The following is a 19320-nucleotide window of genomic DNA, read 5'->3' as shown; positions in this document are numbered from 1 at the left end:
GTCATTTCTTTTTATAAATATATTGGTTATTTCCTCTTCTTATTGGAACACATGTTGACTTGTGGTGAATACTTATTCCCTCTTCTTATATAGTAATATATATATATATATATTTATTTATTTATTTATCGTGCTATGTGATAACAATGCATGTTAATACTTGGAGGGTGTTTGGATTGCTTAAAAATTAGTCAAACCTACTTTTAAGTCAATTTTTGACAATTAAATATAAAAAATAACTTAAAATAAATAAAAATGACTTAAAATAAGTTAGGAAGTGTTTGTCAAGATAAAAAATGACTTACAATAAGTCAAAAAGAAAAGTAGGTCTCCCTCTACTCTTTATTTTTGACTTAAAAACTACTTTTTTTTAAGTCAATCCAAGCGAGCTTTTAATACTATCGCTAGTAACTTGTAAATTAGTACTAATTATTTTCCTTACTTTTCTTTTGGATTTGGGTGGAGGTGGAGATGGCCTCTAGAATTTTTGTTAAGGGGAGTAAAAAAAACAAACTAAAAGGCCATGAAAATTTACTATTATAATAATACTCCATACGTTTCATATTAGTTGATCATTATAATACTAAAAATAGTTGTGTCATATTAGTTGATCAATCACCTTACTAAATCAAAAAATCATTAATTAATTTTTTTCTATATTGCCCTTGCAATTAATTATTTTTTAAAGTATTCACATTTGTTTGTAAAAATTTCAACTAGGATTGGGCACAAAATACCAAAAACTAAATTACCGAATTAAACAAATTTTGGTAATTTGATATTCGGTATGGTATTTGGGAGTAAAATTTTGAAATTATGGTATTCGGGTTTGGATTTGGTATGAGATATTAGTACTATTTGATATTCGGTATTTTCCGAACACTAAATTATTTATTTATTGAAGGTCATATATCAACATATTCATTACTTATTAGTGCACGTCCAAAGAGAAAGTCAAAGAACAAGCATGAACAATCCAAAATACATGTCTTTTAATTGTATCAATTTGATTTTCTTGATGTCTTCTTACTTGTTGATCTTCTATTATATCGTGCATCCAAATTAAAAAATAGAAATGATGGAGAACTAGTATTAATTTTGTAATACCATCGGCTATAACTTCAATACGGTAATACCGAATACCGTACCAAATCGAAGTTTAATTTACCATTTACCAAATTATCAAATGGAAATTTAAATTTTGGTATTTGGTATCTACTTTTAACTACCAACTATCGAACCCGAAATCTGAGAAATTCGAACTGAATACCGAACATCCACTCCTATATCCAACAAGTTTTTTAATTAAGGGGTGAATTCATAAAAAATATCTTTTTTTTTATGATTTCTTAAACACTGTGCATAATGGAAAAGTGATCAACTAATATGCAACGGAAGGAGTATTATTTTTCAATTGAAAAATATTCAGTGATTATACATAAATATTTTTATTGAATTAGTAAGGAAAAAAAATATTTTTATACAGAAGAATTAGGATGTTTTATTAACGCTGGAAAAAAAATATTATTATATACGGCTAGGTACCAAAGATGAAAAGTGATTTATAAGCAATTAAAACAACAATGCCATATAAAACTGTTGGGTTTAGTTTAGCAAGGTGTGAATGGGAAATAAAAAGAGAAAATGGAAAGAGGAAGAACCAATGAAAGTGAGGGAACCAATTTTGGAGGGAAAATGAAAAGTCATTGCAAAGTGCAAATGAAAAGTCATTTTTATCATATTGGTAGAAGAAAGGAAATTGTTGTCCTTATATTAGAAAATACTTCCTTTAGTTCTTAAAGGGTTAAGAAGAAGGTGCCCCCTCGCGTCGTTGTTGTCGTTGTCGCTCGCTCGGCCTCCCTCGGCTTCAGATTTAAATTTGGATTTGGATTTGGCAAATGATTTAATTGATAATATATTTGGACAAAATTTATTTAATCAATCTTGTTAATTCATTTCTTTTCTCTTATAAATTAATTCAGAATGTTAGTTAAATAACAGAAATAATTTGGCGCAACGGAATTTATTTGAAATTCATATGCAACGGTAATAACGTTTTGAAGGGACCTGTTCCTTCCGAAAAGTCATTATTTTTCCCAAAAGACACAACGTTCTGGAAAAAACAGGTCTGAATAGACGCATTCCTTGTTGTAAATGGCTATAAATAAGATATTTTTTTCCAATTTTCACCATTGAAATTTTTTTCCTCTCTGCATTCATTTTCTTACATAAATAAAATTGTCGATCGACTGAGTCTGTGTGTACTCTTGTTGTTGTTCTTGCATTCGCTGAAGTTATTGAAGTTTGAGGTACCACTACTTTTTTAACAGGTTAATCCGTTTTATCTTAGGAGGAATTAATCTGCAACCTCGGATACAGTGAGGGAATTAAATTTCTTAAGGAAACACAGTGGTTTCTGTGGACTCAGATTAAAATCATTCTGTTTATTTCATCTATTTTCTATTTCTGTATTTTTGACTAACCTGAATATAAGAGATAACAATCTTAAGAAATTTATAGTTTCTGTATTTGAGGTTTCTGGAGAATAAAACTTTATGATTTTCTACTTTGTTTGAATTTTTAAAATCCATTCGATTAACGATTAAAAGAACATAAAAACTTTATCGTTAAATCAGAAACAATCTGTGTAAGGATTTATTCTTTACTATTAGTATTTCACATACTAAAATTGTCTGCCATTTGTGACAGAAAAATGACTAATTCAAGTCAAGTAAATGCTGGAACAGTAAGTGCTGCAACAACATCAATTGCACACAATCGTTCAACTGCTGCACTAGCACCGACTGAGAAACCTGCAAAGTTTTCTGGAGTCCACTTCAAGAGATGGAAGCAAAATATGTTCTTCTATCTGACTACGTTGAGTCTGCAGAGGTTCATTAATGAGAACGTTCTTGTTATGTCGGATGAAACTCCGCCTGAAGAACGATTCTTGGTAACAGAGGCATGGACACATTCTGATTTTTTGTGTAAAAATTATAATCTAAGTGGCCTACAGGATGATCTGTACAATTTGTACAATAATGTCAAAACCTCAACAGAACTCTGGGATGCTTTAGAAAAGAAGTACAAAACAGAGGATGCCAGAATGAATAAGTTTATTGTGGCAAAGTTCTGGACTATAAGATGATAGACAGTAAGACCGTCGTCACCCAAGTTCAAGAATTGCAGGTCATAATCCATGATCTACTTGCTTAAGGTATAAATTTATTTAATACCTATGTTGGAAATATTAAGTTTATTCTTAATACTCACATACTCTTTAATGTAGGATTGGTTGTGAATGATGCTTTTCAAGTGGCTGCCATTATTCAGAAGTTACCTCAATTGTGGAAGGACTTCAAAAACTACTTGAAACATAAACGCAAGGAAATGACTGTTGAAGATCTCATGGTAAGGCTGAGAATCGAAGAGGACAACAAGGCCGCAGAAAAAAGGTCACGTAGTAATTCAGCAATAACTGGAGTAAATATTGTTGAAGAAGATCCCACTAAATCAAAGAAAAGAAAAAAAACATCTGGTCCAAAGAGCAATCCTCCTAAAAAGAAATTCAATGGAAGCTGCTTCAACTGTGGAAAACATGGTCATAAGGCTACTGAATGTAGGGGTCCCAAGAAGAACAAGAAGAAGGATCAATCAAATTTGGCTGAATCCAAAAGAGAGATGGACGATCTTTGTGCAATGCTTTCAGAATGTAACTTGGTTGGAAATCCAAGAGAATGGTGGATAGATTCTGGTGCCTCATGTCATGTTTGTGCCAATAAAGAATTATTTTCATCATATACTCCAGCACCTACAGACGAGAAGTTGTTTATGGCAAACTCCGATGTTGCAAAGGTGGAAGAAACTGGCAAGATTCTCCTAAAGATGACATCAGGCAAGGTGGTGACTTTGAATAGGGTCTCGTATGTTCCGAAATTGCGAAAGAACTTAGTTTCTATACCAGTTCTGACTAAGAATGGATTCAAATGTGTATTTGTTTCTGATAAAGTTGTAGTAAGTAAAAATGAGATGTATGTAGGAAAATGTTACCTCACTGAGGGCCTTTTTAAACTCAATGTAATTGCAGTTGATATGAATAAAGATTTTGCTTCTTCTTACTTGCTTGAGTCTAAATGTTTATGGCATGAATGTTTGGGACACGTTAATAACAAAACCTTGCGAAAACTGATTAACTTAAATGTTTTGCCTAAATTTGAGTGCAATAAATCAAAATGTCAAGTTTGCGTTGAATCTAAGTATGCTAAACATCCTTATAAATCTGTTGCAAGGAATTCATATCCCTTAAAACTGATTCACACTGACATTTGTGACATGAAGTCAACACCAACACGTGGTGGAAAAAAGTATTTCATAACTTTTATTGACGATTGCACTAAATATTGTTATGTCTATTTGCTAAATGGTAAGGATGAATCAATAGATGCATTTAGGCAGTATAAAACTGAAGTTGAAAATCAGTTGGATAGAAAGATCAAAATAATTAGAAGTGATAGAGGTGGTGAATATGAATCTCCATTTGCAGAAATATGTTTGGAAAATAGAATATTCCATCAAACTACTACTCCTTACTTTCCACAATCTAATGGAATTGCAGAAAGGAAAAATCGAACTTTAAAGGAAATGATGAATGCCTTATTATAAGTTCAGGTTTACCACAAACCTTGTGGGGCGAAACTATCCTTACAGCAAATTGAATACTCAATAAAGTGTCACACACAAAGACACATGTTATTCCATATGAGAAATGAAAAGGTAGAAAACCCAACTTGAAATATTTCAAAGTGTGGGGGTGTCTTGCCAAGGTCCAGGTTCATATACCTAAGAGAGTGAAAATAGGGCCTAAGACTGTGGATTGTGTATTCACTGGATATGCCACAAATAGTAATGCATGTCGATTTTTGGTTCATAAGTCCGAACATCCGGATATTCATGATAATACGGTAATGGAATCAGATAATGTTGATTTTTTTGAACATATCTATCCGTATAAAACTAGACTTGAGTCATATAGTAGGGCGTCTAAACAACCTCGAGAAGAACCAAAAGAGAATGAAACCAATGAAGAGAGCCCAAGGCGCAGTAAACGTCAAAGGACAACTATTTCATTTGAATCTGATTTTGTAACATTCCTTCTTGAAAGTGAGCCTCAAACATTCAAGGAAGCGATGTTGTCTAGCGACTCAACCTCTTGGAAGGAGGCTGTCAATAGTGAGATTGAATCAATCTTAAGCAATCATACCTGGGAGTTGGTTGATCTTCCTCCAGGGAACAAACCCTTGGGTTCAAAGTGGATCTTCAAAAAGAAGATGAAAGATGATAGAACTATTGACAAATATAAAACAAGACTTGTTGTCAAAGGTTTTAGACAGAAAGAAGGTCTTGATTATTTTGACACATACTCGCCAGTAACTAGGATTACATCAATTTGGATGTTAATCGCCCTAGCTGCAGCATACGGTCTTGAAATCCATCAAATGGATATGAAAACCGCCTTCTTAAATGGAGAGCTGGAGGAAGAGATCTACATGGAACAACTTGAGGGGTTCGTAGTTCCCGACAAAGAAACGAAAGTATGCAAACTTGTTAAGTCACTTTATGGACTAAAACAAGCACCGAAAGAATGGCATGCAAAGTTTGATCAAACCATGTTGTCAAATGGACTTAAGATCAATGAGTGTGATAAATGTGTTTACATTAAAGACACTACAGATCAGAAATTCATTGTATGCCTATATGTGGATGACATGCTGATAATGAGCAAGGACATTGCCAATATAAAAGCTACTAAGCGTATGCTTGCTAGTAAGTTTGATATGAAAGATCTAGGAGTAGCTGATTTGATATTGGAAATAAAGATTCACAAAACTCTTAACGGTCTAGCATTGTCTCAATCTCATTATATTCAAAAGGTACTTGAAAAGTTCAAGTATTTGAATTTCAAAAAGGCAAAAACCCAAATTGATGTGAACCTTAATCTTGCTAAGAATAAAGGTGAAAGTCAGTCTCAATTGGATTACGCCAGAGTATTGGGAAGTTTGATGTATGTCATGAATTGTACACGACCAAACATAGCCTGTGCTATAAGTAAACTGAGTCGATACACAAGTAATCCCAATCAAAATCATTGGTTGAAAATGAAGAGAGTTTTGAGGTACTTAGAAGACACTTTAAACTATGCTTTGCATTACAACAAATATCCAGCAATTCTTGAAGGATATAGTGATGCAAATTGGATTACTGGGTCAACTGAAACGAAATCCACGAGTGGATATGTTTTCACTATTGGTGGATGAGCAATATCTTGGAAATAATCCAAACAAACGTGAATAGCTCGCTCTACAATGGAGTCAGAATTCATTGCCTTAGACAAGGCAGGTGAAGTAGCTGAATGGCTTCGAAATTTCTTAGAAGGTATTCCGTTTTGGCCCAAACCAATGGCCCCTATATGCATACACTGCGATAGTCAAGCTGCAATAGGAAGGGCTGGAAACGTTATGTATCACGGGAAGTCTCGTCACATAATACGAAGACATAACTCTGTTAGACAACTACTCTCTAGTGGAATTATCACAATTGACTATCTAAAGTCAAAGGATAATGTGTCAGATCCACTTACAAAAGGCCTAACTAGAGAGAGAGTTGAGAGATCATCAACGAGAATGGGACTATGGCCGAGAACAAGTCATCGTGGCGGTAACTCTACCTAGAAGACTGAGATCCCAAGATCTAGGTTCAAGGAGATCAAACAAAGTCATAGATGACAGTTCAATATTGTCAAAACTTATTTTATGGTCTATTCTCATGATGAGACAATGTTTAGTAACCAATATAAAAGCATAAGGACTTTTTAATGGTTTCTAAGTTTGATACAGGGTATATCAAATAGTGTATCTACAGGATAACGTAGTTAGAAACCACCTATGTAAGTGTAAAGTGTAAGCCGCTTCAAGGAGAATCCGGTAAGGCCAGTTCTCTAAGCACTTATTAACCGAGATGTGTTCATGGCTGAAACGAACAAAACAATGAGAACCAAAAACAGTTCAAGGGTTGATCGTATGACTTATGTTGTCTAGGTATACATCAAAGCTCGATGATTCAAAGATATCAAATCTACCGATTGATCGAGTATATCCGATATATGTTCACTACGAAAAGTTTAAAAGAAAACCTACTTATCCAGATGCGATTAACGCTTACTTACAAGACACACAAGTTTTTCATGCATATGTTTTAACTATAGCCATTCCCCATTCATGTGTGGGATTGTTGGGTTTAGTTTAGCAAGGTGTGGGGGAACCAATTTTGGAGGGAAAATGAAAAGTCATTGCAAAGTGCAAATGAAAAGTCATTGTTACCATATTGGTAGAAGAAAGGAAATTGTTGTCCTTATATTAGGAAACACTTCCTTTAGTTCTTAAAAGGTTCTTAGAAGGTGCCCCCTCGCGCCGTCGTCGTCACTTGCTCGGCCTCGGCTTTGGATTTGGATTTGGCAAATGATGTGATTGATTGATAATATTTTTGGACAAAATTTATTTAATCAATCTTGTTAATTCATTTATTTTCTCTTATAAATTAATTCAGAATGTTAGTTAAATAACAGAAATAATTTGGCGCAACGGAATTTATTTGAAATTCATGTGCAACGGTAATAACGTTCTGAAGGGACCTGTTCTTTCAAAAAGTCGTTATTTTTTTCAAAAGACACAACGTTCTGGAAAAAACGGATCTGAACAGATGCATTCCTTGCTGTAAATGGCTATAAATAAAGATGTTTTTTTCGGTTTTCACCACTGAAAAATGTTTCCTCTCTGCATTCATTTTCTTACATAAATAAAATTGTCGATCGACTGAGTCTGTGTGTACTCTTGTTGTTGTTCTTGCATTTGCTGAAGTTATTGAAGTTTGAGGTACCACTACTTCTTTAACAGGTTAATCCGTTTTATCTTGAGAGGAATTAATCTGCAACCTCGGGTACAGTGAGGGGATTAAATTTCTTAAGGAAACACAATAGTTTCTGTGGATTCGGATTAAAATCATTCTGTCTATTTCATCTATTTTCTATTTTTATATTTTTGACTAACCTGAATACAAGATATAACAAAAACTTGTGCTTTTAATTTCCTCCAACAAGATATAGTAATATGATTATAATTAATCAAAAGTCCTTGAGAAGATAACTGGTTATCCATCCACATGATGAGTCTCTGTTGCTTCGATAATTCCCAAATATTCCCAAATTATTTTAATTGTATTTCATATTTGAACTGAGAGTATGCGTTTCCTATTTGAGTTATCACCTAATCATTATTGAAACACACCTAGATATTGACTAGACCGAATGCTTATCTAGAAATGTTTGTAGGCTCAGGTTCGTATGGGTTCGGACGAATCCAATAACTTTTTCGTAATTCTATATTGTACTAAAAAAATAAATAAATATATATGTACATTAACTTGAAACCCCTATAACAAAACTGATTGATAGCTTAGTGGTAAGGAAGGGGTCGTGGAACTATCAACAAATTCAAATCCTTTAATAGGAAATTAATTTAGAACCCCTAAACTCTTAATCCTGGCTCCGACTCTATTTGTAGGTGCATTTTTTTATAAAATTTCGTCCACTTAACATATATAACGATTCTTTTTGCTGATATATTTTTTTATAAATAAGTTTGATTGACTTATTTATAACCCTAAACCTTCTCCTTTAAAGTTAGAGATATTAATACCATCGTAGAGACAAAATCACAACTAAGAAAATGGAGAAAAAGGTGATGAATGCCATGATTGGAATAAATTAATTTATATGCTTATAATTTCAACTTTAATTTATTTATATTTGCCATGGTGAAATTATTTTTTCCAAATGAAGTGTATTTCACTAACTATTAGGTGATAATTTAGATAGGAAATTCACAATTTCAATACGTAATTCAATTATAAAACTCAAAAACCTCATATAATTTAAGTGTGTTAATGATCCTTTTAACTCAAACTATTTACTCAGAGAGATAATAAAAAACATAAGTAGAAATTGTCTCAATTATATTTCATATGTTAGTGACTTTTCATTACGTCGTTTAGGCAATTTGACTGATACTTTGTACAAAAATATACAATTTAGTAATTTTTATGATACTTAGATAAAGTTAAATGAAATTCTTTTCATATAAAAATAATTTAATAACTTTGATTATCAAACAAAATTAAAATTGAATGATTATTCATGAAATTAACTCATATATATGATGCTTGATAAGTTGAATGATGTTTTATTTCAAATACAGTCTAGTGATTTTTATGGCACCTAAATAAAGTTGAGTAACTTTTTTTTAAAAAATAATTAAGTAATTATTCATGAAATTATGTATATTTTTATATTTAATTTATAAGGTGACACAATGTAATGTTATATTTCTGTAACCTTTTGCTTTTTTGTCTCTCCTAATATACTTAATTATAGGAATATAAACATATATCTTGTTGTTCATATACTTAAAAGGTTTGTTAAATACTTAATTATAGTGTTGATCGAAATTCTCTGAAGTTTAATTTCATGATCTCATAATTAATATTCAATTCAGTTCGGTCAATCTGATGATCACATGCCATAATAAAACTTGAAACCCTGCATATACATGAACGTTATGCACATGCAAGGTTTAAGCTTTATAAGTTTTTTTTTTCATATTTTTTTCTTTAATAGAATACGAGATAAATTTAAATTAGACTAACTAATTCTTTCGAAAAAATTTAACGTAAATTACCAACAAGAGTTATGATGGAATGGTAATTAGTAATCTTTCATCCTTATCAACAATTTCATGTTTGAGTCCCTCAAGTACGTAATCCTCTTTTTTAAGTAGTGTTTTACCTCATAATACAAGACTTTCCATCGTTAGGCTCCATTACAAATAATCGAAAAATATAGAACTTGATTAATCGCATGAACTCAGAGGCGGAGCTAGGTGGGGATTCATGGATTCGGACGAACCCACTAGCTTTTTAGTAGACTTATATTTGTATTAGAAAATTAAATAATATATTTATATTAATATGTGAATCCCCCCAAACAAAATTAATTTAGAACCCCTAAACTTGTAACTTTGGTTCCGCCTCTGCTGGTGAGCTATGAGGTCTCTGGATAGATTTGAGTGGTTTATCTAGTTTGGGTCCAGTAATGTTTGTTGGAATAAAAATATAATTATTAAGAGTATATATATAAAGTTATTTATTTGACTTTGGACTACCTTAAATTTAGGGTGTAACATGCATGGCTTGACGCACATGCATGGTTTTATTTCTTGACTGAACGAGAAATGAATTTAGCTTTTACAATGTACATGTGCTCACAAAGTCAATGTAAATGGCAAAATCAATAAAAGTGTCTTAGTCAATATATCGAATTTAAGACACTTTATTAATTAATTATTTTTATTCAAATTATATATAAATAAATATTTGTATTAAATGAATAAATTAAATTTGAATTCAGGATGAATTCATTATGGGAAAATTGTATATAATAGCAAACTATTAATTCAAATTAAATGCTATAAATATAGTTTGATTTAATTGTACCCATAGCAAACTATTGCTATTTAACCTCTTTCCTGGTGAATCTCGCTCGCCACTCTCGTTCTCTCACTCGCCTCTCTCGTTTTTTATACAAACGCAAGTGTATAAAGTGCGTTTGTATTTGTATAAAGCGAGAGAAAATTGTATATATACATATATTTTTGTTCCCCTCTTCCAGATCTTGCTCGCCACTCTCCCAGATCTCGCTCTCTCAGTCGTCTCTCTCACTTTATACAAAAACCGCAAATTGTATAAAATGTGTTTGTGTTTGTATAAAGCGAGAGAAAATTGTATATATACATATATTTTCGTTCCTCTCTCTCCCCTCTCCTAGATCTCGCTCGCCACTCTCTCAGATCTCGCTCTCTCACTTCCCTCTCTCACTTTATACAAAAACGCAAATGTATAAAATGCGTGAAAATTGTATATATACATATATTTTCGTTCTCCTCTCTCCCCTCTCCCAGATCTCACTCGCCACTCTCCCAGATCTCGCTCGCTCACTCGTCTCTCTCACTTTATACAATTGATCTTTTTGTATATGTATACCAAAACAGATTATACAACTGCTTTCTTTTGTATATGTATAGCGAAATATACATATTTATGTTTGCTATGAAACACAATTATGCAAAGTTTGCTATAGCATACAAATATGAATTTTGTGTTTGCTATATGTGAAAGTTGCTAATTCATTAATGCCGAATTTTGAATTTATCTATTATTACTCCCTCTGTCCCTAAAGTGCTAAATGACTAGAAAATTTGACCAGAATTTGGCCAGAAAATTAAAAAAATTATAATATTTTTTTATTTTAAAACAAACTGATCTTTTTTTTTTCCAGTTAAAAAGTATTAAAGTTAAAAGAGTAAAAATGTTTTAAAAGGAAAAATAACATAAATAAAATATCATTCTTGCCAAATTCTGACCAAATTTTCTGGCCAAAAGATTTTTCCTTACTTGTCCACTTTTGAATTGACACACCTATTAAGAAAACAATAATTGATATAGTGAATTTACCATTTTACCCCTATTAATTATGAAGTGGATGAATTAAAAACTTTAGATTTTCAAAAAGTTCTACATTTTTCAAAGTAATAAATTGAGGGTATAATAGATAAATTTTTTTTGTCCTTTCTTGATTTGTCAAAATGGACAATTAATTAGGAATAACTAAAAAAAAGTGTACAAGTAATTAGAGACCGAGGGAGTACATACAATGCAATAAGGGGCGAAACAAATTTGAATTCAGATCGGAGTGAATTCATTAATCCCAAGTTTTGAGTTTGTCTATAGTAATACCATTGCAATAAGGGGGCCAAAACTATCCTTTAATTCGTTTATGAGTTCGACAAAATTCAATAATTTTGACGTAATTTTTTTATAATAATAATATATTCAGTTTAATTTTATATATATGGTCCAAAGAAGGTAGAATATACACAAATTTATTTCTATTTTTGTGGGATAGAAAAATTGTTTCTAATATACCCCACCACAAAACAATATATAACAAAAATAAAATAAAATTATATTAATATTAAAAAAATACACTTAATATGAAATAAAATTGGATAATGAATAATTCATTGTTCTTTAACTCTTGAGTTCAGAAATTTCTATATGACTTGAGTCGATTAATACTAAAAGTTTTTTCTTTATTTTTTCTTAATTGATTTATGTTTCAGATTCCATTTACTCCATGACTGAGAAAAATGTTTGACTCTATTTAATTTTTTTTTAAAAATGTATTCATAATGATTAAATTATATATGATCTTTTTCATTTATTTTCGATAATAATTTTAAATAGTAGAATTTTCATTATTTAATTCATCTATCTGCATCATCAATTGTAATTATGTACATCATTTAATGAGCGACAAAATACAGAATCAGATGATATTAGTCTAATCCAATGAATGCTTTGTAGTCCCAACATTAATTGCAATTTGCTATAATTAACTTCAATTACTCTCTTCGTCCATTTGTTTGTTGTACTATTTTAATTGGAGTACTAAAAAGAAAAGAAAAAAAAGACTTCTAAAATTTTGCAAATTCTCAAATAAAAATATGTAGCATATATGCAATTATGTTTTAAGTTTTTAATAATTTATCATATAAAAAATTTAAATTATCAAAAAAAAATTAAAAATATTTCTTTAATATAGAATAAAAATAGTTAAATAAATTAAAACTGAGAGAGTAATTTATTTCGTCATAGGAACGAACTCTAGACCGAAAGAATGTCAAGTGACGTTAGGAAAACCAAAAATTGACGTTATTAATCCCAGCCAAGAAAATGTTAGTTGTTTTGCGGTGAGTTAGACATATATTAATTTCTGCATAAGTAATACTCCATATTTACTAATTGGTTAGAAGGCAAATTATTTATATGTAAAATTAATATGCTATTTGATTTACAATTTAAAGATATTCATAACTAAAAATGTATATATAAATTAAGAAATTATAAAAACTTATATTTTATACAAAATATAATAAATAATACGTGTACAAATACGTTGGCGTGCTTAAGTAGTTTCAAATTTGTGTATTATTGCAATAAATGAAGTATTTTTTTCTTCCTTTTTTCAACAATAAAAGAAAATATTTTGTTTTGAATTTGCACCGCATAGGGTGTCATTCAGGACAAACAATTTCTATCAAAGATTTTTTTCACATTCAAAACTCAAATTCAAGATTTCTAATTAAGAAAAAAACAACATCATTCACTAGACCATATCCTTCGGTGGAACGACAAAGATAATTGATACTCTACGGAGTATATTTTTTTTAAAATAAAGAAATTAATTACCGTAATAATACCTCGACAGTGTTTGGTGGGGCAGAGAAATGGACGGAGGCTTGTAATAATGATTTTGTTTTGAAGACAACCAGACGCACCTTTTTTTAATTTAATAAAATACTATAAATATCAATAAACAAACACTCGCACGCACTCTCAGACTTGCGTCAAATTACCTTCTTATCCCTCTTCTTCTTCCTCTCAATTCTCTGTTTTTTTTCTCTCTGTCAAATCCTATACATAAAAATAGAAAAAATAAATATCCAGAAAACAAATCCCAAATATAGAAACAACTGCTTCAAAAAGATTTTTTTTAAAGAGCTTGGATCCGACCCGTTTGGACCCATTTGCTCTTTCTAGTTTCTCCTCCTCCCCTCTCTCTCTCTGTTTCTTGAATTTTTTCTCTTTTTTTTTTTTCACAGAGAGGGAGACCTACATTCATTTATTATTATTGTTAATGGTGTTTTCTTCATTCAAAAAACAAAAAGGTATGAACTTTATGTATATATTGATGGTGGGTATTTACCAGAATTTACAATTGATGTCCCATTTTGTGTTGCGGGTATAACTTGTTTGGGATTGAGACGTAGTTATTGTTGTTGGTGCTTCGTTATTAATTATTTACTTTAGAGTTGGGGGTTGGAATTAATTTTTTTGAACTTTCATGGTTGATTGATTTTTTTTATTTGCTCAAAGAACGAGATTTTACATTTCTTTTTGAACTTCTGGTAACGTATTCATTCCATCTTCCTAGGTATTTCTTGACCTGTTGATTAGTAGCTTGTTGTATTGTGAGTTTTTTTTTTCTTGCTGTTTTCATTCTTGATATTTTATAGCTGCATTTGAGTTTGAGAGTTTTTTGAAAACAACATTTCTATATCTTAGAGTCTTTTGAAAACAACGTTTCTATATCTTAGAGTTTTTTGAAAACAACGTTTCTATATCTTAGAGTTTTTTGAAAACAACGTTTTTATATCATGAGATACTAATAAAGATCTGCGTACATTTTATCCTTCTCTTGGCTATATTGTTGTTGTTGTTGTCATTCTTCATATTTGGCTTTTTCTGCTTTTTTAAGCAATTGCATTGTTAATTTTATTGCTTTTTATTTTATTTTTTTCTGTTTCTAACAACAACTTTGGTGTTGTTATTCTTTTGTTTTGTTTTGTGTTATGATTTTAATGTGGACCCATTTTTTGCTTCATTCTCTCTTATGCCTAATCCGACAATTGTTTTGTCTGATTCAGTCTCTGAAAGTGAATACAAGGTCATCTTCATTCCATCCTTTTTCATCATTAACAATTTCAAAAGACAGGACAAGGAAAATATAAAAATAAAAAATGGGAGAAAAAGCAGTTTATTACATTTATATGTTGAACACCTTTTCAGTTGTCTCCAATTTATTTGCTTTTTCTTATGTGTAATCACATGAAATTATTAAAGTTTGTTTCATTAGTTTCTTTGCAGTTTGCACTTAGCCATCTTTGTGTTCTTTTTTGCTTTTTCTTTTGTCAGTAATATTCTTGTATTACATCTGTTTTTTGAGGTTCACTGCTTTTAAGCCTGTTAAAAACAGCTTTTGTCTCGTCTTTTTGAGTTTTATTCTAGTATATAAGATTTTGAGAACTCTAAATCAAGAACAATTTGTGGATTGTACTAATAGTTCCAGATGTTAGTACTCTTTTAAGGTAAGCTTTTTGTATTCCAGTAATCACGAATACAGATAATGTAATAGATCAAATTTCAAGTCATTTACAAGTGACATCTTTGTAGTTCATGTGATTGTAACTTCTGCTTGACGTAGACGTTGGACTGATTCTTGCTTAGTTCTTATTGTCAATTGTCACATGTATGTTTTGCACTGCTTTCCAGTAGCTATAATGTTTTCTTTATTATCATTTTTTCTTTCAATTATTACTTTGATTTGCTTCACTTGAGGCGAGGGTCTTTCAAAAACAACCTCTCTACCTACCTCCATCAGGTAGGGAAAGGGTTGCGTACACTATACCCTCCCAGACTTTGTGGGATTTCACTGGGTATGTTGTTGTATGGAATTGTATATTCAGAGATTTCAAGTTTCTCTTGTTCACGTCCAGGTATACTTAATTTCGTGAGTTCCAATAGGAATTTGCATCTTTGCATGGTACATCAGCAATTAGCAGACGGATTTGTGAGCTGAGTCGTAGAAATGGGTGGTTGTGTATCAACTCCAGCAACCACAATCAGGGCAAGGAAGAAACACCATTGTCGCCACAGAAAATACAATAGAAAGAATTCAAACTCAGGTATAATAGGAACCAGGAAAAGAAACAGCGATGCACGGGTGACAGACATTGCTGTTAGTGAGTTTGTTCATACAACTACAACAACCTGCAGAACTTCTGAGGTCTCCAATTCCACATTTCATCTTACTCAGTTGCAGTGGCAGCATAATCAAATAGATGGCAACGGTAAACTCTCTTTTTTCTATTTTGAACCTTATATTTTGATATGTCTATGCTCAATGCTCAATGGACTCTTCAAAAGTGTATTTTTGGAGAATTTGACACACAGGTTTGACAACTTTTTTGGAGAGTCCGAGCAGCATAGGCTTAAAGAGTATAATCCTGCTACAAGTTTTGTATTATGACACTTTCTTTACCTTTTATTGTGGTTATGTTAATTCTGGTGCCTTTTCTGTTCACAAGAAGGAAACAAATATGCATTCTAACATCTTAGCAAATGGAGTTTTGTGTGATTAGGCTATGGATAATGAAAAATTCTTGAACTGTAAGCTTTGAAAATGATAAGAGATTTACATTCTTACAGTTCTTTGCCAAGAAGAAGCATGGTTTGACTCGCACAGCATTTTTGAGTCCGACTCAGATGATGACTTTAGTAGTGTTCATGGAGGTAATGATCAACAGTTTCTTTGTTGTTGTGCTTATAATTGATGACTTTGTCTATCTATGGATTCAGAAGACCATTATTCTTGAACAAAGTTATGATATTTTCATTCTATTCCTTCTAGATATTTTCCCCAACATTTCAAATGGACAAGTAGTTCAGTATGAAACTTCATCATGTTTTATGGATAGTAAACACAAGTACAAAGAATACCATGAGAAATATCTCAAGATAGATGGCTTGAGCAAAGATGGAGTTGAGGATCCAAATGGACCTGCAGTTGTAATTGCTCAGGACTATGAACGTCCATCCATGGGGAAGGGTGAAGATTTTGGTACCAAAAAGAAGAAGAACTTGGATCGTGCGTATGCAAGCTTTAAAAGTGTAAAAAAGGAGATACTTCAGATGCAGGAGAAAACTCAGGAAACTGTTTTCAAGTCTGTTTTACCGAAGCTGGTAAATACCTTGAGTTTCAATGACAAAATCATAAATGGACCAAACTCAGCTCCACATTCTCAAGTAAAGAAGTCGACTATTATAAGACTTTCTATGAAGAGGACATCTGTTGATGGGGAAGAAAATGAATTTTGTGAGTACCTTGCCTCATTTCTCTACTTTACTTTCAGCATAAGTCGAGTCCAATTTGAGAATCACATTTTTATTCTCATTATTTTCGAATCTAACTACTAGCAAAATCTTGCTGAGATCATGATGCACCTTCAGGTTTAGATTTCCAATTCTAGAGTGCAAAAAATGGAAGGTTGAAAAGCTAATCCCATGGTTAGTTAATAATGCATTAAACATAGTAGTATTCTTGTAGGTTCTTCGAGAAAGTTTCTTCGCCACCCCAGGGCTGGGCTTTTAATTCCCTGTTGCACAGAAGAAAAGTCTATCGCAGGAAGTTGGTCAAAGATTGAGCCTTCAAACTTTAAGCTCCGTGGTGATAGTTATTTCAAGTACGCTCTCAACCTACATTTTAATTACAGTTGTAGGACTTCTATATGGATTTTAAACCTGTTTCTTTACAATTTTTCCATTTAATCTGCAGAGATAAGAGGAAAGCCCCTGCTACTAATGTGTCTCCTTATACCCCAATTGGGGTCGACTTATTTGCTTGCCCAAGAAAGATCAATCATATAGCACAACATATTGAGCTTCCTTCTATAAAAGGAGATGGAAGAATACCGCCTTTACTAATTGTTAACATTCAGGTATAAGAGTAGTCTCTTCCAACTAAACAAAGTAATTTTTATTTTTATTTGATTTACTAATATAGTTGTTCTTCTTTGACAGCTGCCCACTTATCGTGCTCCGATGTTTGTTGGTGATGCTGATGGAGAAGGCTTGAGCCTTGTAGTATATTTCAAACTTTCTGAAACTTTTGAGGAGGACATCTCTCCCCAGTTTCAGGACACCATCAAGGTACTTATGTCAACTTTATGAAGCAAAATCAACGGATTTCTTCTCCTTTTGTTTTTCCCTTTTCAATCCTCTACACTTGAAATTTAAGGAAGGTATTAACGAGGGGAGAAGCAGAAAGTAGAGTATGCTAGTTCTGTGTTCCATTTTGGACAGTGGTTAGCTGAAAGGTTAGGTAGGGGTCGTTAATTTTACCATCTTGCAATTTTATTGATGGACAATAACTTCCTTCGTAGCTGGGGGTAAACTCTTTTGCTGATATGGTTATTCTGATCTGCCTTGCTTCCCGATTTATTTTTCCTTTATACGTGCTGCTTGTTTTTATGATAGAGATTCATCGAGGATGACATGGAAAAGGTGAAAGGTTTTGCAAAAGAATCAACTGTTCCTTTCAGAGAGAGGTTGAAGATTATGGTTGGGTTGGTTAATCCAGATGAGATTGTTACAAGTTCAACTGAAAGGAAGCTTTTGAATGCTTACAATGAAAAGCCTGTGCTTTCCCGCCCTCAACACAATTTTTATCAGGTGGATCTTTGATACCTTGACTTTAGTTTGTTTGTCAGTTTAGCAACATTGTTGCTGTTGTTTGAACACCACAATATTCTCAATGTGCATGGTCTCTGCTTATTATAGGGCCCGAATTACCTAGAAGTTGATGTTGACATTCATCGCTTCAGCTACATAGCAAGAAAGGGACTCGATGCTTTTAGAGAACGTTTACGACATGGAATACTTGATTTTGGTCTAACAATTCAGGTTTGTCATTTCTTTTCAGAAAGCAGAAATGAATCTAGTAGTTTTGAGGATGGTTGGCTTACTTTTGGCTTTATTAATGGTGTATGTTCATTGTGTAATCACTAAATTCCACAGGCACAGAAGCCAGAAGAGCTGCCAGAGAAAGTGCTTGGTTGTGTTAGATTGAACAAGATTGATTTTGTTGATCATGGCCAAATACCCACCCTTGTGAGAGTTGAGGAAGATTCATGTTCAGAATAATACATCTAATACCTACAGCTACATGTTACATAGGGGAGTAGATGTTAGTGTATCTTGAGCTCTGTATATAGCTCAATTGTTGTTAAGAAAAACAACACCTCACTTTTAGTATTAAATTTGCACGAATTGTTACTAACTCACTAAGTTATAGTGGACGCTCGTGGTACTCCGAACCCACTGACTTAGCATACTTGATCTACTTCAACCATTTGCGTTGGATAAGACGCTAAGGGGAGTAAACCACTCCTAACTCAAAGGTTTTCCATTCCTGAAGTGCTAGCTTGACACTTCTAGTTAGAGGTGAAGGAATCTCAACTATTCCGCCACACACCTTGATGTGATAAGAGTCAATATGTTTGGTGGAGAAGGATATCTTATTTGTGATTATGAGATTATTTCTGAATTAGAGCCATTATGCTTGTGTAATTGATCTTTTAGGTTGTACTGGTTTATATTGGAGAAGCTTTAGAGCTTCCATGTAATGTAGCACTTGAACCAAATAATAACATTTAATTTGGTATTCTTTTTTTAGTGGGGAACTTGTAAATTCAGCTTTTACCTTTTGAGTGGGAACTTGTTGAATCACCAAACGACACTTACATAATTTTTTTG

The 19320-nt window shown here is 32.2% G+C and overlaps 1 protein-coding gene across 1 annotated transcript; it reads left to right on the top strand.

The window, feature by feature from the left end:
• The first annotated feature begins 13780 nt into the window (after positions 1–13780).
• Positions 13781–19112, top strand: LOC125836160 (uncharacterized). The gene is made up of 10 exons (XM_049515260.1): positions 13781–13895; positions 15504–15857; positions 16216–16299; positions 16418–16882; positions 17114–17249; positions 17342–17504; positions 17587–17715; positions 18043–18237; positions 18346–18468; positions 18583–19112. The coding sequence occupies exons 2-10, from the start codon at positions 15596–15598 to the stop codon at positions 18706–18708; spliced, it is 1683 nt and encodes a 560-aa protein (XP_049371217.1). The 5' UTR covers positions 13781–13895; positions 15504–15595; the 3' UTR covers positions 18709–19112.
• The last annotated feature ends 208 nt before the right edge of the window (positions 19113–19320 follow it).

The sequence above is a fragment of the Solanum verrucosum genome, unplaced genomic scaffold, assembly GCF_900185275.1.
Source record: "Solanum verrucosum unplaced genomic scaffold, falcon-dt-bn FXZP01000278.1, whole genome shotgun sequence".
Classification (NCBI taxonomy): Eukaryota; Viridiplantae; Streptophyta; class Magnoliopsida; order Solanales; family Solanaceae; genus Solanum; species Solanum verrucosum.
This window is presented reverse-complemented; position numbering and strand designations above follow the sequence as displayed.